This window comes from Dysidea avara, chromosome 11 (assembly GCF_963678975.1).
Source record: "Dysidea avara chromosome 11, odDysAvar1.4, whole genome shotgun sequence".
Taxonomy (NCBI): domain Eukaryota; kingdom Metazoa; phylum Porifera; class Demospongiae; order Dictyoceratida; family Dysideidae; genus Dysidea; species Dysidea avara.
The window spans coordinates 20,593,835-20,619,104 of NC_089282.1; the positions used below are offsets into that span (position 1 = coordinate 20,593,835).

General features: G+C 38.0%; 2 protein-coding genes across 3 annotated transcripts; one reads left to right on the plus strand and one right to left on the minus strand.

Moving 5' to 3' along the window:
• The first annotated feature begins 2,637 nt into the window (after positions 1-2,637).
• On the plus strand, positions 2,638-11,248 carry LOC136239115 (von Willebrand factor A domain-containing protein 5A-like). Its single transcript, XM_066029853.1, has 6 exons — positions 2,638-3,893; positions 3,943-4,057; positions 8,186-8,732; positions 10,573-10,701; positions 10,753-10,776; positions 10,820-11,248. Exons 1-6 carry the CDS (start codon positions 2,707-2,709, stop codon positions 11,188-11,190), a joined length of 2,373 nt encoding a protein of 790 aa, XP_065885925.1. The 5' UTR covers positions 2,638-2,706; the 3' UTR covers positions 11,191-11,248.
• Positions 11,249-13,803: 2,555 nt separating this feature from the next.
• On the minus strand, positions 13,804-25,203 carry LOC136238488 (protein NLRC3-like). 2 transcript variants are annotated; one of them, XM_066029018.1, is made up of 3 exons: positions 24,985-25,203; positions 22,226-22,501; positions 13,804-17,091 (listed from the first exon to the last, which is right to left on the minus strand). In XM_066029018.1, exons 1-3 carry the CDS (start codon positions 25,010-25,012, stop codon positions 13,889-13,891), a joined length of 3,507 nt encoding a protein of 1,168 aa, XP_065885090.1. In that variant the 5' UTR covers positions 25,013-25,203; the 3' UTR covers positions 13,804-13,888. The 2 variants fall into 2 exon arrangements, with proteins under 2 accessions (XP_065885090.1, XP_065885091.1); XM_066029019.1 differs by lacking the exons at positions 22,226-22,501; positions 24,985-25,203 and adding an exon at positions 18,012-18,120.
• Positions 25,204-25,270: the final 67 nt, after the last annotated feature.

Here is a 25,270-nt window from a genome sequence, read left to right on the forward strand (position 1 = left end):
TGTTGTATTGACTGCTCTATTAGAGAGTATCTCAATCTTGTTTCTGTGAAGTGTAAATAATCAGCCAAGAAACACATACTTTGTAATACTTGATGCTTTTGTTAGCCTATTATACTCAACCACATAATTGGCACATGCAAGCCAAGGCTGTATGATGTCCTGTTGATTAAACAATACGTAACTGGTGCTTGCTACTACTGTAGCCACTGATTCTACATAATAACAGATTGCATTCTTGCACTTGATGCAGGCAGGAGTATAGATTCAGATAGACCAAAGCGGCAAAGTCTGATTATATTGATGTACATATAAGGTTGTAAAGATGGAATTTACAAGTTATAGCCAATTCTTATGTGGTCTATCACAAACATCTATCTGGTTATATGCACATCTTAGAAGGTAAATCAGTTATAGACAAGCCAAGCAACTGAACTCCCCAAAAGTAAACCTATTCAAGAAGTCCCTTGATCTTGAGCATTCTATCCAAAGAGACTTACTTATAAGAACATCTTATCAACAGTTATATCATTTCACCTCCTAGTCATTGGAAAAACAGAAGTTCTGATCCTCACTTGCTATGGCAAATGAAATAATATTTAGCATAACAATACATTTTTGTCTTCCTAAATGTATTATTAACATTTCTCTAATAATGACCACTCTACTGCCATGTACAGATCACTGTTAATATCTTGGCGTCACATGTATGTGGGGATGACAGATTCATGACAAAATTAATGTAACCAGTGTGTATAGGCTTTTAGGAAGGTTTCCTGGCATTCCCTGAAACTTTAGCTTGTGTTTGCAGCAGGAACACCAAATTATCTTTGTTTGGCAGCACAAATATACAGAGTAAATGGGAACAGGGAGGGACAGTATAGCTACAGTGCATTAGGAAACTTATATTGATTCCTCAAAAGAACAAAGCTAATAGAACAGTCTAACTATTCTAATAGAACATTCATTATAGAATGCAATTTTTAATGGGTATTATTAAAGAATGATTTAAATATAAGACTAACATGAATAAGTTAGCAGCTAATCATTACCAGAGTATTTAAGGGCCCCAACTTTATGGAAGAATGAGCTTAATTACCCTCAAAAAATTCATGTCAGCTGCATATGCATTGTAATGGTTTAAATGGATCATTGGATATTCATATACTCAAGTAGCATGAGTAGGAAATGAGTAGGAAAACGTGCATGACTGCATGTGGTTGTCATGAGCCCAGCTTTGAAGTTTACATCATGATCTAAGACATTACCAACTCTCATTTGTGATGATAAGGCACTTGTCGAGGCATTTATTGAATTACAACATGATGCTTTAGTCTTGCAGGAACAAGCTGTCAAGGAGCACCGTGACATTCATAACTTAATGGTGGAAGGGGTGGCGAAAACCCTGGTCCCTGGGCACAGTTACTAGACAGCCAGGCCATAGCTACACACATGTTTGAGCATTTAAGTCTCCAGAATTAGAGGTACATAGTGGCACATCTCAAAGCTACAAATTTTTGATGAGTAGGAAAGTGTCCGACAGTATTAGTGATTTGCCATTATGTTACGTATACTGTGAAACTTCACTAAAGCAAGCATTATATGCAGATCGTGTATACACTTAATTTTAGTTGCTGCTAGTAACGTAATTATCTAATGTGTCAAAGTCAATCAGATCATTGCATGAGTAGCAAGTTTGTTCCACAAGGGGATTATTCTTGGGATGAATAAATAGGTTGTTCATTTACACTGTGTGGGATCATAAACATTACATACACACCCTCGTTACCTTGTACATATTAAGCAGCACTCTGTTGGACTTTGTCTATAGGATTTAAATCAGTATTGTCAAGGTGACCAGACTGTGGCATTCATATTCAAGGTTTGGATCTAACTATATAGTTCTTTAGTGCATGGTAGTTATTTATACTGATGAAACTCTGATGCTCCTTCATAGCAAGCCGCGGCGAATCCTTTCCATGAAGGTTTTCAATTTGGTAGTGGGTTATAGGTGCAGGCTGAGAGATTTTGAACATTGAAATACTGACTTCAAAACATGATTTACTATAGCTATAGATTTCATGATTTCATTGGTAGTATGAGATATTTTGTAATACATGCTTTGCTTAATTAAGTCACAAATTTCAATTATAGTTTATGGCTGGTCTGATATTGTAGTGGTGAAACACTCTAATAGAACAACCAGCCTAGTCATGATTTTAATGCACCTATCAATGTCAAGCCCCACCCCACCCAGTACGGGCTATGTGGGGCGTTAGGAGGGGATTTGAACTTAAATTTTTCCCCCAGGGGTGGGGAATTTGAACAAGCGCTCTATAGTAGCATAGATCCTTTACAGTAGGTTTATACGTGAAGCGCGAGAGCACACGTGATAAAACCGCAGCACAACGTGTACCTTTGCCACTGTGGCTTCTGTTTTTACAACACGTTGGTTCTCAAATCCCCTTCCTATCCCCACCTCATAGGGTGGGATTATGTGGGGATTTGACCTGATAATTCACCCCCAGGTAGGGGAATTTGACTTTCCACTTGATCAAATCCCCACTATATCCCCACCCTCCCCGTACTGGGGGGGGTGGGGCTTAACATTGATAGGTGCATAATAATTATGATCACGCGCGATTAAGGTGTGGCGTGAGATGGAAGGTTTAGTTTCTGCTGCGTGACAAGAAGAGGATCAGGTTAGAAATGGAGGGGTTAGTCTCTGCTGACAAGAAGACGGTTCTTCCACTCAAAGATATTTCAGTACAGGTAAAGGTGAAAGGTTACCTGGTTGGAATTTCGTCCACTCTAAACTACTCCAATGACACGAGTAATCCACTGGAAGTGACGTTCCGATTTCCTCTGGAAGAATCGTTTGCAGTGGTGGGGTTGGAAGCGATCATTGATGGTAGGAAGGTGAAGGCCACAGTACACGAGAAAGAGAAGGCGAGGGATATGTATGATAACGCGATCACTAGTGGATTAACTGCAGCATATGCTGAAGAGAAGACTGGAGACATCTTTAGCTTAAGTCTGGGTAACCTTCCATCAGGAAGTGAAGCAGAGATCAAGCTTAGAATGGTTGGAGAACTACCAATCGAGGCAGATGGACGAGTGAGGTTCACTTTACCATCAGTGTTAAAACCACGTTACACTCCAGAAGGATCAAGTGATCCACTAGCTGCTACACAGAACCCTAGTGTAAAGCAGGCATCTGTTGCTGGAGTGTTCAAGTTTAGGATGAGTATAGAAGGAGCCAAGAGAGTTGCTGAAGTTCTGTCACCTACTCATCAGCTAAAGACAGAAGAAGCGATGGATTTTGCGAATGTATGCATAGCTGGGGAGGGTCCTGTAAGAGGAGATGTTACAATATTGATTGGATACAAAGATCCTCACGAGCCGTTGGCAATGGTAGAAGCAGCAATAGAAGACAGCAAGATGAAAGAGATGCAGAGTAAAGCAGTGATGCTCACATTTTTTCCAAAATTTACGAACTTACAGGAGGCAGCTTGTGAGTTTATTTTTGTAGTTGATCGCAGTGGTAGTATGGGAGGTTCTTACATTAAGAGTGCTTCAGAAACACTAGTGTTGTTTCTAAAGAGTATTCCACAAGGATGTTTCTTTAACATAGTCAGTTTTGGGTCTGATTTCAAATCATTTTTTAAGTCAAGCATGTCCTATACTCAAGAAACAATGGAAAAAGCTACTCAGTTTGCTCAGAAGATGAGGGCTGATATGGGTGGTACAGAACTCCTTGCTCCATTACGGTACATATTTAAACAACCATCAAAGTCATCAGGTCTCCCTCGACAAGTGTTCATTTTGACAGATGGTTCTGTTAGCAACACAAGTAGTGTGATCAGTGAAGTGAGGAAGAACTGTCACAACACAAGGTGTGTGGTGAATGTGTTATAGTAGTAATGTGATGATAAGTTGTTGTAGGTGTTTCACATTTGGTATTGGATCAGGAGCATCAAGTGCTCTAGTGAGGGGTATTGCTCGAGCTGGTAATGGATCAGCAGAATTTATTGCTGACAATGAACGAATGCAATCAAAGGTGTGTAGTTTCAATACAGTGTATTTTGTACAATCACACAGATCATGCATAAGTGTCCTGATTAACGGGTTCCAGTTTAGTAAACAAGTAGCTACCAAAGGGTAGAGTAAGCCACCAATGTTCAGCCACCAGGAATTTTTGGATGTTTGTACGCTGAAACTATAGAACACATTTCCTTGAAATTTGCATCGTTGTTAGGATAAACACTCTCCAACTAGCACACCAAGTTTTGTAGGATTTCCTCAAGGACTGTGTATTTGGCAAGGCTGAATTGCAGGATGTTTTGGCCAAAAGTACCTATTTTTGGACCACACCCCACAAAGCACAGGAAATGCAAGGATTTAAATGCAATTATGCATGTAGCAAGGGTAGTCACTCAACCAAGTGTCAGCTTATAAATCAACGCTACGTCTCAGATATTATTAAATGTATGAGCACATGTAGGCCAATCCAATTTCGGTCATTCATTGATGCATATAACTACAACTGCTGATGAAATTTATGAACAAATTTAGATGATTTCAGCTGTTTGACACCATAAACATCAAAGTGAATCATTATGAGTTTATGACGATCTATAGCTGGGCTGCTACCAAACTAGCTATTCACCCAGAGTCAGTACACCTGCTACAAAGCTACAAGCAAACCCCATTTCAGTAAAAAATTTATTTGGACCATTCTCACATGGAGCATGATACAGCATGGAAGCATTTTGCATGGAAATTCCACTGCAGCTATAGGTGACTGTTCTATTAGAGTAGTTGATATAATCCTGACTGCTTTATTAGAGTATCTCAATTTATTTTGGCTTTCCGCAGCAATTTAACTTATTAGTAATATTCTGAACCATAATTTGAGTGAAAAATTGATAAAGCAGTCAAAATATTTCAACTACTCTAATAGAACAGTCACTGAAACTCTATTCCAAATGCCTCTTTACTGTATCATTCTTCAAGTGAGATTATCAAGTGAAGATTTAACTGGAAAAAAAGTTTGCTTGTGGTGGTTTTTAAGCAGGTATTCTGACTCTTCATGTGCAGCTATAGTTCTAGAGCAACCCATGCTACAGATTGTCATAAAACATACTGGCTTAGTGCTCAAAATGATTTGCTTTGATGTTTATGGTGTCAAACAGCTGAAATCATCTAAATTTGTTCATAAATTCCATCAGCAGAGTTATATGCACCAATGAATGACCGAAATTTGATTGGCCTACATGTGCTCATACATTTGAGGCATAGCATTGATTTATAAGCTGATACTTGGTGGGATAGACCTTGAGTGACTACCCTAGATACATGCATAATTGCATTTAAATCTTAGCATTTCCTGTGCTTTGTGAGGTGTGGTCTGAAAATAGGTACTTTTGGCTAAAACGGCATGTGATTTGGACATACACTTAATACCTTGCCAAATACACAGTCCTTGTGGAAATCCTACAAAACTTGGTGTGCTAGTTGGTGAGTGTCTAAGCTAACAACGGTGCAAATTTCAAAGGAATGTAGTTTACAGTTTTTGAGAACGAGCATCCGAAAATTCCTGGTGGCTGAACGTCGGTGGCTTACTCTACTTTAAACACACATAGTCAACAATCAATAAGTTAGCGTGGCTCCATGTAAGTCTACAGGCAGCTATACACAGCAATTCACAATGTTGATAAGTGAGCATGATGTGAACAGCAGCACATACTCCCAGTAAGTGGGCATGGCTCCACATAAGTTTCTTGATTAATTTATTATAACTACATTTCCATCAGTAGTTGAGCTTTATTTTTAATCATGCATCAACTTAGACCTGGTTATCTGCAGAAAACCCAGACAAAAATTGAAGCACTATTGTGCAAAACCCTCGGAGCAGTTGTATAAATATACACATGCATTGAAGTGATATCAATTGTTATGAGCATGTGCGTAATATTTATTAGATAATGATTATAGGTGAGTAGTATTGGAGTAAAATACTACAGAAAATAGGGTCCCACTGATACAGAAAAATACCTACCGATCCGATACCGATACCTAGCAGTAAATTTTCACTGATACAGATACCAATACCAATAATTTCCATACAATTTACACACCTCTCAAGTTAGCTATGTGTGACTGCTCTATTAGAATATTTTATTGCGCAGTGACTGTTCTATTAGAGTATTTCAAACATAGTAAGTAGCAGTTACTCATTGTTTAACAAAGCAATTCCTGTACCTTTTATGCTAGAATAATGCTTAACACTATTTCCAGCCTGTTATATCTTAGGTTTTGCTACCATAGCATTTATGATGATAATTATGATGATGACTTGGTGGTATCGGAATGCCTATATAACTGATACTGACTGATACCAAAATTCCCAATGTCGGTTCTGGTTCAATACTTATCCGATTATCGGTAGAGCACTAACAGAAAGGCTAACAAACTGTGTTGAGACAATAATGCTACACTATGAATGTTGTCAAGAATGACTGAGGTACTTGAAATCTCGAACATTTCGTTGAAATCTCGTAATTTATTGCTATCACTTTGTACATCAAGAGTTCATCAAGAAGTGAGGAAAGCCAAGGTGAACAGCAAAATATCGCCATAACTTTTGAATAAAGCGTTTGTGGAACAATCCGCATTTTTCATTGTCAATAGAAACATAATGATGGCACCTTGTTTTTAACCTATAAACAAGGTATGCAGCAGTTAAAGTAAAATTCGCACAGATCTGCATCTTAATCGTCAAGGGTTAAATATGACCCAGATAAATTGAATGACCTACTACCCACTTTCAATGCTTTGTGTGTGTGTGTGTGTGTGTGTGTGTGTGTGTGTGTGTGTGTGTGTGTGTGTGTGTGTGTGTGTGTGTGTGTGTGTGTGTGTGTGTGTGTGTGTGTGTGTGTGTGTGTGTGTGTGTGTGTGTGTGTGTGTGTGTGTGTGTGTGTGTGTGTGTGTGTGTGTGTGTGTGTGTGTGTGTGTGTGTGTGTGTGTGTGTGTGTGTGTGTGTGTGTGTGTGTGTGTGTGTGTGTGTGTGTGTGTGTGTGTGTGTGTGTGTGTGTGTGTGTGTGTGTGTGTGTGTGTGTGTGTGTGTGTGTGTGTGTGTGTGTGTGTGTGTGTGTGTGTGTGTGTGTGTGTGTGTGTGTGTGTGTGTGTGTGTGTGTGTGTGTGTGTGTGTGTGTGTGTGTGTGTGTGTGTGTGTGTGTGTGTGTGTGTGTGTGTGTGTGTGTGTGTGTGTGTGTGTGTGTGTGTGTGTGTGTGTGTGTGTGTGTGTGTGTGTGTGTGTGTGTGTGTGTGTGTGTGTGTGTGTGTGTGTGTGTGTGTGTGTGTGTGTGTGTGTGTGTGTGTGTGTGTGTGTGTGTGTGTGTGTGTGTGTGTGTGTGTGTGTGTGTGTGTGTGTGTGTGTGTGTGTGTGTGTGTGTGTGTGTGTGTGTGTGTGTGTGTGTGTGTGTGTGTGTGTGTGTGTGTGTGTGTGTGTGTGTGTGTGTGTGTGTGTGTGTGTGTGTGTGTGTGTGTGTGTGTGTGTGTGTGTGTGTGTGTGTGTGTGTGTGTGTGTGTGTGTGTGTGTGTGTGTGTGTGTGTGTGTGTGTGTGTGTGTGTGTGTGTGTGTGTGTGTGTGTGTGTGTGTGTGTGTGTGTGTGTGTGTGTGTGTGTGTGTGTGTGTGTGTGTGTGTGTGTGTGTGTGTGTGTGTGTGTGTGTGTGTGTGTGTGTGTGTGTGTGTGTGTGTGTGTGTGTGTGTGTGTGTGTGTGTGTGTGTGTGTGTGTGTGTGTGTGTGTGTGTGTGTGTGTGTGTGTGTGTGTGTGTGTGTGTGTGTGTGTGTGTGTGTGTGTGTGTGTGTGTTTGTGTGTGTGTGTGTGTGTGTGTGTGTGTGTGTGTGTGTGTTTTGTATGTCATTACTGTCACTTCAAATAATTATGTCATTGTCATGTATATATAACCATAAAATGGTGGTTATAAGTATTCAGTATTTGATCAATAGAGGGTACTTGAATACTGAATACCCACGATTGTTTCAGCTGTATTATAAGTTTTGTATGCATATAGCTACTGCCATTGTAAACTATAGTTGTTTCAAATCATCATTGTTAAGGTGGTTACTCAACATAAACACGTAACTTGATCTATAGGTATATCATGTCTAATGATTACAGGTAATTCGCAGTCTCAAGAAAGCTCTACAACCATCAGCTAACAATGTGACTGTCACGTTTGATCTTCCTGGTAGCTATGAGGTGAAGGTGGTACCAGATATGATTCCCAGTATCTACAATGGTGAGAAAACTGTTATTTATGGTCTTCTGATGGACAAATCAGATGACAAAGGAAGAGATGGATTGATGTGCAAAGCAATACTGAGTGGTGATATTCTTGGAAAAGAGTTCAAATTTGAGATCCCATTTGAGTTATCAGGAAGACAAGCTGTAGGGGAAGATGTGTCAGTGATTCATCAGTTAGCAGCAAAGGTGATGATCCAGGAATGGCAGGATGATGGGGAGCCACACCAGCATAAACACAAGAAGGAGATCATTGAATTGAGCTGTGATGCAAGTGTAGTGTCCAGGTATACTGCTTATATAGCAGTGGATGAGGCCCAGAACAAACCAGTATCAGGAAATATGCAGAGCTATGAAGTGACTGCTGAGGAAACAATAAATTTTTCAAACGTATCTGTTCGACGCTGTTACTTTACAGCTGGGTGTAAGTAAATATATGTACTGCAGGGCTGAAAGTTATAAATTTTGAATGATAGCAAGGCACTGTTCACGATAGATAACAGTATAGAAATAATGAAGAAGTAACTCACACATGGGCCTCATTTATGGATGTACTATAATTGTCTATCATAGTAGGGACCACAAGGAGTAGGCGTGGCCCACGAAATAACATCACCCAAAAATCTGCCTCAATTATCCCTGACGACAACGAAGCAGTATTAACATTTTTAACCAGTTGCTACTGAAATTTTTTACAAAAATTTATTTAACAGAATTTTCTACTGACTGAGTAAGTAACTGACTGACTGACTGACTGATGCCTTCAGACAAGTAACTCAATAATGGCTAAGGCTACAGGTTTGATTTTTCACTGTTCAACGTTGCTTCAGCCCGAGAGGTGCCTTTTGGCATACCGTAGTACGTACAATACATTCTTCATGGGCTTACCAGTGTCCTCCTTTGTGTCCCATTCATCTTTGCTGACAGCTAAAAGTGTTGATTTGGTGGTAGCACGTGATGGCTTCCCTTCATAACGGAAATTGTCCGTATTTTTCATAGTGGCTATTTTGATTGTAGGGGTGCTTTTCAAACAGTTCTTGATTCGTACTGCTGTGTAATGGTTGAACATAGCTGACAACGAAGCGTAATGGATACTTCACTTTTCAGATGATAATTGATATAACTGGGGCACGCGGCACCATTTTTTTTCTTTTGGTATGGCCACTCCAAATAAATTTCCTGTTTCCTGTCCTGACCTCAGGCATATTTGTATGTGGGGGGGTGGGCCATTTCCATTATTTCATTATGAGATTGGCAGCTTTTCAAGCCATTATTTGCCTGGCACAACCATAAAAAGCTGCACAAAAGCATGTTCCTTCCTTTCAAGTTGCAAAAATAGCACAAACGTGAAGTTTGTGCTGATAGCACTATGTTGACACATGAACTGACACTGGCTTTTTCTAAGCCTGTAAGAATAACCGGAAAATATTGGTATAATATGGAATGATGGATATTTACAGCTGACAGTAACCAGATGTAGGCGGTGGACGGGAAACAGGAAATTTATTTGGAGCGGCCTTTACATGGATTGCAGAGGTGCTTTTTGAACAGTTCTTGATCTGAAATGCTGTGTAACGGGTTGAACACAGCTGACAATGAAGCATAATGAACACTTCACTTTCAGATGATAATTGATATAGCTGGGGCACGTGGCGCCATTTCTTTTGTGGTATGCGTAGGTTCACCAGTCAATAATTATTTACAAAAAAAGTTAACAAACAAGTGCACAGAAAAATTTGGAATTTTCAACTAGAGTAGGGACCATAGCACATCGATACAAAGTATTGAAATAAGCTGGAGTAGTGCACGATATTAAATCGCAGTAAAACAATAAGAAGTGTTATATCCCTACTGTGCTCAAGATAACATAATGGAAATGCACAGTAGGGATATAACACTTCTTATTGTTTTACTGTGATTTAATATCGTACACTGCTCCAGCTTGTTTCAGTACTTTTTATTGATGTGCTATGGTCCCTACTCTAGTCGAAAATTCCAAATTTTTCTTGGCACTTGTATGAATAGGGTTTGCTTCATAACTTTTAGTAGCTGTCATGCCTGCAAACTTTACATGTTAAGTACTGTCTGCCAATATAACATAGTAATGCTATCTTCAATATTCTAAAATGTTCATAGTATCTCCTAGCCCTGCTTTAGTTTGTGATTCTGAATCTGTTGAGTATGCCAAAATATTCTATAGTCTCGCATGTGTGCTGTCATTGTTCTTATAACTTTCAGTCGTAATTGCCTTTGTTTCTTTTTAGCTTTTAGTGATAACGACAGTGAGTCTGGTAGTGATGTATGGAATGAATGGAAAGAAAAAGAAGAAGAAGATGATGATGATGATGACCTCTCATTTGGCTTATCAGATAATAAAGGAGGAAATTTAAAGCGTGAGTATGATTTTATTAATATATGAAATTTATTGCATTGTAATTATGCAGAAACTTCTCTGAATATGAGTCAAGGTAACATACATGTAATAATATTCGCTATATGCGTTGTCTTTAGTCTCACCAGCATTATTGTCGAGTTCTGAGGTTTCGTCAGCTCCACCCCCTTCCAAGCAGTCTGATCTCAGCTTTATTGTTAGCCTACAACAATTTGATGGTTCATGGCTACTGAATGATAAGTTAGCTGGTGTTGTGTCCAAGTCAAGTGAGGAGCTGAAAAGTTGTTGTCCAGTTTCCTGTGATGTCACCATTATTGCCAACATCTGGGCCACACTAGTTGTGATTGAGTTGTTGAAGAAGAAGTATCCTTCAATGCTGGATGAGCTAGAGTTGGTGATTATGAAGGCTGAGCAGTGGGTTGGTAAACAAGTGTTACCTTCTGGTATAGATCTTGCTGTACTGAAGAATAGTGCTAGTAAAGTATTTTAGTTATATGTATGAAGTTAAAATCTACAACATTAGCTTTGTAAATGCATGTATAATATGTGACCGGATTTGCGAAAAGGTACCTTTTTCACACACAAAATTTGACCCTTTTTTGGACTTCAAAGCTTCATAACTTTTTGATCATTGCGTGCAATTGCTTGAAATTTTCAATGAATATAGCCACACTATCTGGCTACATTTTGATACTACGTGCAAGTTAATTGATATAAGGAGTCAAGTGTTACATTATTTTGTTTGCTGGTATGTCAAATGTGTGGAAAAGGTACCTTTTCGCAAATCCGGTCACATATTGTATAGTAGTGGAACAGTTGATTTAGTAGAATAACAGTTTATAGAGAAATTGGAAGTATTTTTATAGTACTTAAAGAAAAAAACTATATAGGCTAGCCCACCCCAAATCCCAAAAGTCTGGGAATTGGGGAGGGTGTTACTACTATAGGCAATGCTACTTTGTTTCCATATATATACTGTGGTGCAAGTCCATCTGCATGTCATTAGTGGGGTCAATTTTTTTTCATGCATGAGGGAAACTTTCATGAATTTTACAAATTGACAGCTATTCATAAGAATTGTTTCCTTGAAATATTTGCTCAATGCATTTATTAAAATGGTGCTGTTTACATGCATGACAAGTCCTAGTGAAGTTGAGCAGCACCATGTTGCTACCGTAAAGTTTCCTGAAAACATTGTCTTGATGCAAATCAGATTTAGGAACTGTTATGCCAGATCATAGCACCCAAGCATGTCACCGCCAATCCAACTGCCATGCTTTATGAAAGCATCACCACCAATATAATTAACTAGCTATCATGCATGCATGCTCATTAAAGTTTCTTGTTGACAGTGTAGCTTCAAGCCAATCACAGTGTCACAAACTTCTTAGCAAAAAGTCTCCACTATATGCACAAAAAATTTCCCCCCTTGAAAGTAAGGTTCAAAAAATCTCAAGCTAGTATATAGGTATCTCATGATCAACTGATATTTATTTGAAGGCGTATGATACAGATTAAGATGTGGTGATTTGGTACATCCATTATAATATGAATGGACTGTGTATATTACACTATACGTATGGTATACAAATGTGTATTATACATACAATTAAACACACAGCAGTTACGCTACACTTATGTTGTATATGAAGCTAGTATCTAATGTTCAAGTTAATGAATGTGACCCTGCTGTAGTAATTAATGCAGTGTTATAATTGTTGTGTAGTTAATTTGCTATAATGTGTACAACTAGTATTACTATCTTGTGTGTTTACAAAATGTCATGTTGTTACTCTAATAGCAAATAATTTATAAGGTAGGTAGCTAACCTTTTTGCAGTTGGTGATAGTAATCAATATGAAAAATTACCTCTTTAATTTCTCAACTTTGCCTAGCCTATTATGGATGTAAGTGGTCTTCTGAGTTTGTGCATGTGACTGCCTACACATATACTGACTGCCTACACATATACTGACTGCCTACACATATACTGACTGCCTACACATATACTGACTGCCTACACATATACTGACTGCCTACACATATACTGACTGCCTACACATATACTGACTGCCTACACATATACTGACTGCCTACACATATACTGACTGCCTACACATATACTGACTGCCTACACATATACTGACTTAAAAGCTGCCAATCTTATTTAAGATACGTAATAGACTATTTGCCTGCATGCATGAGTAGAGAAACAATAAATGTATTGGAGTAATTCATTGGTTGGCTTATAGGGAAGGTAGGGGAGCCATGTGTGGCTCTTCTCAAACAAGCTCATTGTGTCACTTGTTTTTTCCTTCTGTTTGAGGTCTAACTACATTTTGAATTGAAATTTCTATATAAAAAGGCAGCCAATTCGAAAACTAGCCACACTAATGCAAAGGATGCTGAAAAGGTGATTTTGTTCATAAAAACAATTACGTACCCACTACTACACTTTTGATATTTATTCAAATCATCTTTTATGAAACAACTGATGGATAATTTAGTATGATTTTCCTATATCCAGTCACATTATGAATCAATATAGTACAAACCACCATCAGCTACTGGGAGTAAAGGTTGTGGATCCTTCTCCAGTAGATAGGTGTACTCAGGTGCTATCAGTCAGTGCAGGAAAATCCTCCTGGGACAGGACTAGTAACTCACATGAGGCTGTACCATGCCTCACAGGTGAAGGTGTGGGCACCCAAGGTCCCACCTGGACCTTCACTGAGACATGTACAGTTGGCATTTGCTTCCCAGTAACACCAGGTACCTTATAATTACAGCTGGAAAGGCTGCTACCACTTGGCTATGCTGCCTCACACATGCACAAATGGGTTCTTATAAATCTCTGCTGAATTTTTAAAGGGTATTATAGTTTTGATCTTACTGATGCCTTATATAAAGTCACATGCTACACAATGCTAGTTCTATGGAACTTTGATGTTCTCTGCTTATGTGTTATCTGCTTTTTGCATTTAAATTTGCTTAACTTTTGTATATAACCATGCATCTGTTTTATTTAACCAATCTGTTAGTTTTATGACCACTGGAACAAATGGAAGGATCATATATATATGTAAAACTATTTTTACGCAAAATTTCTCATCATGACAATTATGTGCATAAAACTTAAAATAAAGTCAATTACAGTAGTATGATAGGAGCATAGCATGTACGAATAATTAGTGGAAACGAACATATAATTCTGAAATATTGCATTTTTTTCTTTTGCTATTGATGATTTTAACTTCTCTCTTCACAACATTTTTATACCAAGAGGTTTTATCACAGATTATTTTACCACTATCATCACGCTGTACACCTCTAGGTAGGTATAGTCTAGTTATAGTGTTATTATGATGTAAGCTCCTCATTATAACCATGGTTGGCTCTTTGTATACTTCACTACCAACAGAAAATATTGTATCCTTCCATCCACAGAGTGATAACATCTTTAATGTCTTGTTCATGGTAATGGTATCGCCAATTGCTGTGGCACCATCTAAACCTATAGCATTGTTATTTAAGCGTAGTACCTCCATTGAATTATTGTGTAGCAAACTGTTTGCAATTGCCACAGCTCCTGTGGCTGTGATTTTACAATCATAAATTTGCAGATTCTTTAGTGTTTTGTTGTTGGAAATAGCATGACTAATTTCTATGGCTCCATCATCCCCGACATCATTCTCGCTCATGTCTAGTACTTTTAGTGAGATGTTGGGTAGTAAACTCTTTGCAATTGCTGTAGCTCCTGTGGCTGTGATGTTATTCTTAGCAATGTGCAATTCTCTTAGTGTGTAGGATTTTGTTATGCCTTTTGATAATATCACTGCTCCATCATCACCAAGTTTGTTGACAGAGATGTACAACTTCTCCAAACAGGTCATCATATCAGATATTGCTAATGCTTCTTGAGCTGTGAGGTCATTACTCTGCATGTCTAACACTTTCACTGTCTTAGTGTATGTTACTGTAGTGGAAATATCCCTCACACTAGTAATATTGTTAAAATCCAAATATAGAGTATGCAACTGAAGGTGAGTAATAATATCACAAAGAAGAAGTGATGATGCTCCAGTAAGGTTGTTGTTACAAAGATCAACTGTTGTTATTTCTAGACTGCCTGATTTCTCTTCACAAAGGTAGTGATGTAGCAGGTTCAAACCATGATCTCCAATTTTACCAATACCCAAGTGTAGTACCCTCCATTTCCTGTGTGATCTTGATAGGAAGAATCCCAGAGACACCACCTGGTGTGGGAGGAGGCTGTGCCAACGGAGGTAAATTTCATCATTATCAAATGATTTGGACAAGATGTTGCATAACTTGTCATCCTGAGCCTCTTGGAAACACTGGAACAAGTAGAGAACCTTCAATGGGTCCTTCAAAATACCTTGTGATATAGTTGTCAGAGTGTTGGATATTTCTTGCTCAGAAATTGATCCTTGTTGGAGTGGAGCAATCATCTCTTTCGAGGTCACTTGTGTGTTACTACAGTTGCTAGGATGATAACCTTGTTGCAGTTGGTGTCGATGAGTTAATCTTTGAAAGAAAGATTTGATGCGCTGACCTCTTGATAGGTACTTGACTGGTTGGGTTGGAGGAGTCAGTGAAGGGGGACTAATTGATGATTGTACAGAATCAGACCAGTGTGACACCATAGGTGTGGATGATGGTGGTGGATGACATGAACAGCTGATCTCATAATCTGATGGAACTGAATCATTGTCATCAGAAAGAAGTGGTACATTTTCGTCAGCAATATGGTAACGTTCATTACAGTCACCATCAGTATGCGTACAACCACATTGGCATGAGAGTGGTGAAGAATTGTCTGGAAGGAAATAGCTATCCCTGCAGAAATAATCCATATCACTACATGGAGTGCTCCTTGATGGATGCATCCCAAGTGTGGTTGATGCTTGATGATGTGCTAATCTCCACCTAAATAATTTTGAAGGCCTGAATGTACTAAGTAATGTTCTCCTTGACAGGTAACGTATTAGCGAGTTTGACTGTCCTATGGTTATTCCGCAGTACATGATCCACATGTTGGAAAGGCGGACACTCTTACTGTTAGGATTGGGGTCATCAGTAACTAGGAATGACTCCTTTAGGAGTTTAAGCACTTTGTCTTCTAGTAAGGTTGCTACATATTTGGCAGCAAAATATTCTTGTATTCCCAAGTGTAGGAAGTTGAAGGATTTGGTTGGAGTACCAATTTCATCTGAACAGTAACATTCAACAGATTGTAATAGTCCATAACAAGTGGGATCATCTCTGCACATGTCAGGCAAGTCATCCATTGAGAATACTATTTTGTCCTCTACAAGACCATCAAATGCAACTTTCTGAAGTTGTTGTAGTGCTTGTTGGATTGGCTGTGGTAAATGTTCCATTTTGTTGATGTGTTCTTCCTCAGCAATCTTCCATGTCCTCTTAAGATGACGACAGACAGTGTGAAGGATGAAGCTTGCAAACATTTCAGTGGCAGTTGGTGGCAGGGATCCTAGTAAACACAGGAATACTATGATTGCCATATTTAGTGGTATGTAACAAATTGCATCAATGTTGGGATATTGTTGAAAATGTCTCTTCAGGGTTTTTAGATTAGAAGGTGAGTCTTTCAAAGCATCATTGACATATTGCTCTTTGCTGGATCTCTCAAATCCAAGAACTTTTACTCTTCTGTTTACATGTTGATGTAGACAAGCTGACGCAGATGGTCTTGATGTTACCACTACTCGTGCATTAGGTAGAGTGTCCCCTTCAATGAGTTTCCTAAAGAAGGATGTGTGACGTAGTTCATTACTGAGTTCATCAAATCCATCAATAACAAAGGTCACTTCAGCTCCATTAGTGGTGTGTAAGTAGTTTAAAACAGGTTTTACCTGATCTGCAGGTATTGTATATTTCAGCAGCTCCTCAGTACTAGTAATCTTCTGTAAATTGGGGTCCCTTAACATTAGTAATAGTAACAGTTTATCTGATGTGAGTAGTTTATTGTTAGCCCACTGTAAACAGATCTCCTTAGCCAGTGTTGTCTTCCCAATTCCAGGGTGACCCTCTATTAGGATACTCATGGGACATTGATCATCTGAAGTGATAGGAGTGAATATTTGATGAATATGGTCCAATCTAATTGAAGAGGTTATTTCAGGTATTTTGTGTATGTCTCCCTTAGTGCGTATTCTAGCTACCATTGTGGTATCTTGTTTAGCCTGTAACTGTTTAATTTTCTGATGTATTAGAGCTAAATTTGTAAAGGATTCAGCATGAAATGGAGGCCATGGATCTTGTTCTGTTGAAGATTTCACCAATCCTTTACGTCGGTATCTTGCCTTGATATTATCAGTAGCCTGTTGTAATCCATTACCTGAAGGACCTATACATCAAACATTATTAAGATAAAGCATTGTAGTGTGTGCATTATGTAACAACATAGCAAAAAGGTTGTAGCCAAATTGACTGGTCTTTAAAATATATGATATCAATGTATCAGCCGCCATACTGGATTGGAAACTTCTAATCTGTCCACACTTTGCACCCCTTACGTATACAGTACACAGTACGAGAGTAGATATTTTGAAAGCACATGTTTTTCTTACTGGTGAGTAGTAGATGTACCGCTATCATACAGTACGGTAGTACTGTATAGTAGGGAGCACAAAGGTCAATGAAAAAACATCACCCAAAAACCAGGCTTGTTTTTCCCTAACAATGATGAGGCAGTATTGGTTAGGCCTAAACTAGCACCAGTCGTAATAATTTTAAATGGAATTTTCAAATAGAGTAGGGTATATAGCACATTGATAAAATTATGAAACAAGCTGGAGCAGTGCATGATATTAAATCACAGTAGAATAATAAGAAGTGTTATATCCCTACTGTGCTCAAGATACCATAATGGGAATGAAGATTTGGTGATGTGAATGTGAGGTCCTGTAAAGAGTCTGTGATGTTTCAGTACTGTGATTTAATATTTTGTACTACTCCAGCATGTTTCAGTACTCTTTATCAATGTGCTATGGTCCCTACTCTATAATATAGGCCAAAGGTGTGTGCTTGCTGTGTTTGAAGTATAACTAACTGGACTACAACTTGTTGTTGTGCATTGACAGCTGCTTGTAAATAAGAAATCTAGTACAAACAAGCCCTGGCAGATCCAGAGGGGGACACGTGCCCCTCTCAAAAATATGATTGAGACTTTAATAGAGAAGTCAGTCAAATACTCTAATAGAACAGTCTCCTTATGTAACAGAATCCTTCAAAGTATGAAAACTTGCATTTGTAGCACCAACCTACCTAGCTTTGTAGTCTGCTAGGAATTTTATTTCAATTACATTCACTTGGTCCTCTGTACTGTAGCTATGTCATCCTTATTATGACAATTTACTTTAGACTTATAGCTGAACCCGCATAGAAAGAAAGAATGGCACTAGAGTTAATGTTTCTCCTGAACGCACATCACAATTATTAGTTATTGACTTGAAAGTGAAGTGGCATTTATGCTTCGCTTTCAGCCATTTACACAGTATTACAAACAAAGAACAGTAGGAAAAGTGTCTCTGCAATCAATCCAGTCACCACGGATAATATGGATGATTCCTGTTAACAAACATGGGGAAGCCATCGCACTACTGCAAATTGACATCTTGGGGCTGTCAGTAAAATGAAATAGGACAAACATGATGCATGCATGTATGTTCTGCTGTATGTCAGTCAGCAGTACATTCCACTGAATAAGCCCAACATTACTAGAATAATGAGGATAACAAAATGCTTTCTGTCTGAGTGGAAAAAGTCTTGTGTACTAATCACGTGAGTATTAATTAATCCCCACAATCGATTTTGGCCTTAATCAGCTGGTCAGTTGTAGTCCAGTCTACATTCAGATGTAGCCTGGACAATTTGCCAACTGGGCTACATTGCAATTGTGTTGTGGGTGGTTCCTTTGATCTGAGATGTGAAAGTGTTACATCATAGGTATATTAATATACAAGTTCCTAATGGATTGGAGACACCTGTTAATTATTTCCCTATCCTAGATATGGTGCCGGGAAATTTGTTGAAATGTACTGACTGGTGCTGTTTGGATTTCTCTCACTTGTTTGTTGGCTAGTTTGAAGGAGTAGAAATTTCTTTTACACTGTTTATTGTCTGAAATATTTGCTGATGCGTATTTGCCATTGTCATTTGTCACAAATAATATTTCTCCCAATGTCTGAAGACACGCTGTGTGCACAACACAACAGCGGTACTATTAGCCAACTTCTCATCACCTCATTTACACAACCAAAGAAATGTGTGATACATTGAAATAAACTTTATGCCAAAGTACTGCTCAACTTGAGTTAACCACAGAGTAGTGCTTGTTTTCTGATGTTTTATTGAAACAGTGAAATTACACAGCAAAACAGTGGATATCTAGTGGTGCAAAGAAACAATACTGTACTTTTTATTTCTTCAGGAAGTTTGTACAATCATTATAAAACACCACATTTCAAACCTGACTTTTCTTATACTGTTGTTTACTACTGGCCGGTGTCCCTACCCAGTCCAGCCTTCAATTAGTATAGTTGGTAACTAACCCAGCTATAAACAACAAACACTGATTTATAGGTGACAAGAACAGTGAAATGTTTAACAATAAAGTTTTGCACAACACAACAAGGATGGCCCATGACAAATAATACGGGTGTTTCCAATCCATATCTGGTAAATTATCTATGGTTCCATCTAGCTATGTATTTGGTTTTTGTGCTATCATGTCCACTTTGGCCTCCTAAAAAGGCTGTCTACCTCAATAGCTCAGTGAGGACTGAAAGACAACTTGTTGCCAAGTATTTTGCACTAACAGATACATGTGCAACCTAAACAAAAAACCCTAAAAGCACCTAAAGATATTCATGACCCATAAAACCTCATACTTCTATAGTAACAAAAAATACTATTACCAGCTATAATGATGTGCAATAATAATTCAATTGTATCAATTATCATGATACTTGTATCACAATATGATAGCTTATCACGATAGTATAGGTCCAAATGATAAGATGCATAATATATTACTCTAAATTTACTAAGGCAACCAGGGGTGGATCTAGGATTTATAAAAGGGGGGCTAACTCAAGGTACTAATCTCTTAGGTGGAGGTGTGTGAAGCCCACCTTGGAACTAGGGGGATCTGGGGGCATGCCCCCCCCCTCCCCCCCAGGAAATTTTTGCAAAATAGATGTTAAAATACTGCAATTTGGAGACATTTCCACATAAAATGCATATTTCTCCCTGTAGATATTTTATATACTGCCTTTAGATATATATGGCTCTCTGCAGCATTTGCTAATGGAAAGGTTCAGACAACCAAGCACATGATGCACCCTCTCACAATTGCATGCATGATAGAATAATAAAGTTGAAACTAGAAAAATTTGAAATTTGAATGATACAAGATTGAATCTGAGAGCATTTTCAATGGAAATTGTGTACCTGAATTAAGTATACCAGTACCGGTAATAACTATACAAGTAGATGAACAAGCCTTTAAAAAGACCAATGCACTATAGGCACAGGAATATTTGGAAAAATTCCATAACAGAACCGACTTTTATGCTTACACTGAATGTTCTATTAGAGTAGTTAGGTGACTGTTCTATTAGAGTATCTCAATCTTGTACACCTCCAATGCTGATCCGGGTCCTTGTTGCATAACCTTTAGCATAAATCCACTAGTAATTCCTTGGAAAGATGTTTATAAGGTGGGTTTATGAGTATTTGTATTATTAGTGATCATATAATTATGCTAAGACAAAATATCATTATAATCCTCAACATATTGATCAAGTAAAGCCTAAAAGTGAAGGGGGGGGGGGGGGGGGGGGGGGCTTCAGCCCCCAAAGCCCACCCCCTAGATCTGCCCCTGGCAACTTCCTTAGCTATGCCACTGCTATGCCATACTTAATCACAGCAAAGTGCAATCTTGTGAGTTAATCAGACAATACATTACCAACAAATACTTCTGTTGTAAGAGCATTTTAAGATATTTTTGATCATGATAATCACAAACTACTATCATATCACGACAATGGGTCTCTGAAGTGCAATTATCATACTATTGATATTATTGCACATTATTACCAGCTACAGTCCATTTGCCATAATTCATCATCTAATGGCACTTCAGAAACAAAGAGTGATGATGGCCAGAAAACAGTGCTGTGGTATTATGAATGTACTCTATTTGTGTGAGTTTACATAAGTTATAGTGTTGATGCTCCTTCATGACATTTCAGTAATGCTGTGGTAGCCACACAATGGTATTCGTTAGCACTAATGGAACTTGCAGACTATAAATTTCTTACATTTTCAAGTGAGCAGTTTTCACAACTTTGCCATAGTATCCAAATGTTCGTGTCTAAATAGCCTCCAGCACAGTCACAGAAATTTATACTGGAGGCTATTTAGCTGCTTCATAAAAATTTGAACCTCATAATAATAAGCCACTGTATGGTACCTTATAAAAGCAGTGTAGCAGTAGTACAACAATAGTATCACTTTGGATAGATCAGGTGTTAACTTGCAATAATATTATCAACTACCTGCCAATATTATTGCACACTGTTGCTGGTATTAGATGGGTGTCAATAATATTCAGATTAAACTATCAATTAAACCAGTAAATTATTTAACGTCTATGAAAATTTGTATGAATATTTTCAACAAAAATTTACTGTACTCAAAATTAAAAATCAAAGAAACCATGCATGTGTTCAGTAAGCTGTGCTAAAAGAAGATGAAGAAGACTAAGAAGAAGCCTGGAGAGGACTGGCTCAAATGTGGCATGAAAAGCATGTGCTTTATATAATAATTATATACTCTGGCTTCTCTTGGCTTCATGACATTACTATGGTAACTAATGAAGCATAACTGCCATGGATTCTTTATAAGAAAGGGGATCTTTGAAAACCACTAGGGACTGCTGGAGTAATACTCAAATCTTTATTTTGAGTCTTCTCTTAAGACAAATAAGGATGGTAGTTACATAGCTATCACCCTGGCAAGAGATATTTGTGGCTTACAATATTCACTTCTTGTTTTGGTAATCCCTAATTCCCTAATTTGTGCAATCATACAATATGGTAGTGCTGTACAATGGGGATCATGATCAAGGTTTGGGATTTCCTGTGTCAAAATATTACACAAAACCAGTCTCAATTTTTCTCATGATATATAGCTTGGCAGTATTAGCTGAGCATAATCAAACCAAACTGCACCTTCATGCAGAGTTACCCAAAACACTTCAACCAGTACCTTTGGAATTATAAAAATTTAACTAACTAACTACCTAACTAGCTATCTAATTAACTAACTAACTGACCAACTAAATGACTGTCTGATTCCTTCAGCTAAACATAACACTAACTATACAGTCTCATTTTTGACATTGCTTAGGCCCAAGATATGGCTTTTCACCAACCACAATAGCTAGCTATAGAATGAATGCATCATGGAGTTACCTTTGTCCTCTTTTGTGTCAGCTTCTTTCTCTACTACTGTAACATCTAAGAAATGGATAGCATCAACTAGCTTGCCCCATGTTGCTGAGGGATCCAACCGGAGCCATATTCTTAACATCACTTTACATCTCTCCTCACAACTACTGGGATGATCAACACTGATGATGTCAAGTTGTGATGATGTCACTCCTAGGGATAGCCCCAACTCCCTCCACTTTGTGGCACAATACGGGACAACATGATTGTTAGTGTCACGTTCCTCAGGTCTATCATCTCCTATAGTGATAAATATCGATACAACAATGTTTACCTGTTAAACAGCATGCCTACAATTTTACAGTTCTAACTAAATTTTAAAATCTATTCAACATATGAAACAAAGACTACATGTTGTTATATTAATTACTTTATGTCCTGCTATGGAGTTAAACCTCACTAAAAGTAGTGATAGTATGTAATAACAGCTGAGCTGTGAAAAAAGGGTGCAGGTCCCAAAAATGCAAGGATAAAAAAAAAATTGTGAAATCAGAGGTGATGGCCAAAAAATGGCTACATCATACTAATGTCAATATTTTTAATGATGAGAGATCATTAAAATGATTGACACTAGTATCATTGCAGCAGCTTCTTGGCTGTCACCTTTCTTTTTTCACCCTGGTCTTTTGGGGGCTACACCCTATTTTCATAGCTTGGCTGTTTTAGGGATAGATATCACTTCTTTTCTAATTATAAAGCCCAAAACTGGCCATAAGTTAGTTTCGAGACTGACTTTTTATATACTTGTTTTTATTTCTTTTTTGTATATAATTATATAAGAGAAGAGAAAAAATTGAACTATTTAATTGTCAGTTATAGTTGTGATGAAAGATTATCATGTAATATAGCTCCTATGGAACTCTACAGAATGACTTGTTTGTAGCTCATCAGGTAATTTGTGAACATAGCTGAACTCTCTACTGAGAAATTTGTAATGTTGCTGAACTATCTACTGAGGGACTTATAATGTAGCTGAGCTCTCTACTGGGTAACTTGTTACTCTCTACAAAGAGAGATGTTTGTAACATAGCGAACCCTTTACAGGAAGACTTACAGTGTCTACTGAGTGACTTGTAATTCTCTACAGGGAGACTTGTTACATAGCTGAATTCTCTATAACAAGACTTTTGTAACTTAACTGAACTCTCTACTGGGAGACTCTGAAATTGATAAGCATAGTAATCGTAACGGGAAGCATAAGAATCTTTATAATAGTGTGTTGACTACGCAAACAAGTGGTCTAATGATTATAAAAAAAGAATAACAGTTTTATGATACATATCTGCATGCACATAGACTTTCACAGACTACTCATGCATTTATTCTCCATTATGTGCATGCTGGAAAACCCCCCAGGCTTATAACGCCACTCCAAATAAATTTTCTGTTTCCCATCCTGGGCTCAGGCATATTTGCATGCAGTCCATTTCCATTATTCCATTATAAGATTAGCACCTTTTCAAGCCATTATTTGCCTGGCACAGCCATTAAAGCTACACAAAAGCATGCTTTAGCTTGTACCTTTCCATTTAAGTCTCAAAAAAACACCACATAACACGAAAGTGAATTTATGCTTTGATAGTACTGCTGACACGTCAGCTGACATGGCTCTTACTGGCCAGTGCGGTATGCGGAAAGAATACAGAATATTTAGAGTTGATAGTAACCAAACGTGGGTGGTGGATGGGGAACAGAAAATTTATTTGGGGTGGCCTTAACTTAATTGAGATAGGAGTTTATGTGAATGTGGTTTTTACATGAGGAAATATGGTGTGTGCTTCACACTCTGCAGTCTACCAGTGTGCCCCTCCCCTTGTAAAATCCTACCTGAGCTTAGAAGATAGAAGATGTGGTCAATCAGCCATCTATAAACTGTTATAAGGACGTTTTGTTAAATCATCTGAATTTACTTTGATTTTGTTTTGTATCTGTGTGCAATGTTGGGCAAGTTACTTTGTAAATGTAACTATACTTACATATTACATATTACTTGCAACTGAACTATTTAGTTACAGTTACATATTACCCATAAAATAAAGTAACTATAATAATATTACATATTATATTACTTTGTGTCCACAGCCTTAAGCTGTCACGTGTAAAACTACCACCTTATCACGTGACATGATTGCATTGGACAATGTGCAAATCTTGGTTATAAGTAAGAAGCTGGTGAATAAGCTTCATTCAGTAGGCTTCGTTACTTCGTTGTGGCTAGGTGTTACTCAGAGGATAACTAACAAGATTAGTAACTTCGTTACTTGTAGTAATAATATTACATAATATTAGACTCGTTACGGTAACTATATTACTTAGGTAACGCGTTACATTTGTACGTAAAGTAACTTGAGTTATACTGTTTTCATAGCGTATTTCGTTATATTACTTAGGTACCACAAAAGTAATAATATTACGTAACGCGTTACATAAGTAGCTAACGCGTTACTCCCAACACTGCTGTGTGTTATACTCCTTGATGGAGTACACAGTAATAAATAAATAAATAAATAAATAGAAGACTAAGTGAAAACCTTAACACAGTAGCTATAAGGCCACATCAAATTTTACTAATTTTATAATGTGGCTTAATACTCTATTTAAAGCGTCCCCGCCCAAGTATCAAACGGCATCAACCGTTTACATTGTAGCCGGCCACATGTTTATCTAACGCTTGCATGTAAACATTTTACCTGTAGATAGAGCTATGTAAGCAAACCACTTACTTGTTTTTCTACTTGGAATGCTTGCCATTTAGCTATTAATAGCTCCCAGAGGAGACCACACTAGTAGCTAGCTATAACCGGAGATGCTATAATTGAGTTTCAGTTCTCTGATATTGACCGTCGTCCTCGTCTTCGATTCAGGGTATAAGGCTATGTGGACTCTACCATTGGACTCTAGCATTGGACTCTACATTGGACTTCCGTCACTTCTAGCGCATTCCCCATCCCCCACTAAACCACAATGTCATTACGTAACTGCTGCTTTAATTAGAAATGACGTCGTACA

Excerpts from the sequence above, each read along its gene's own strand:
- LOC136239115 (XM_066029853.1), top strand. The coding sequence starts at position 2,707 with ATGGAGGGGTTAGTCTCTGCTGACAAGAAGACGGTTCTTCCACTCAAA. Across the intron at positions 3,894-3,942 it reads AAGAACTGTCACAACACAAG|GTGTTTCACATTTGGTATTG; the intron begins GTGTGTGGTGAA and ends AAGTTGTTGTAG. Across the intron at positions 4,058-8,185 it reads ATGAACGAATGCAATCAAAG|GTAATTCGCAGTCTCAAGAA; the intron begins GTGTGTAGTTTC and ends TAATGATTACAG.
- LOC136238488 (XM_066029018.1), bottom strand. The coding sequence starts at position 25,012 with ATGGCAAGCATTCCAAGTAGAAAAACAA. Across the intron at positions 22,502-24,984 it reads CATTCCAAGTAGAAAAACAA|GAGATGATAGACCTGAGGAA; the intron begins GTAAGTGGTTTG and ends TTATCACTATAG. Across the intron at positions 17,092-22,225 it reads TGACACAAAAGAGGACAAAG|GTCCTTCAGGTAATGGATTA; the intron begins GTAACTCCATGA and ends TTTGATGTATAG.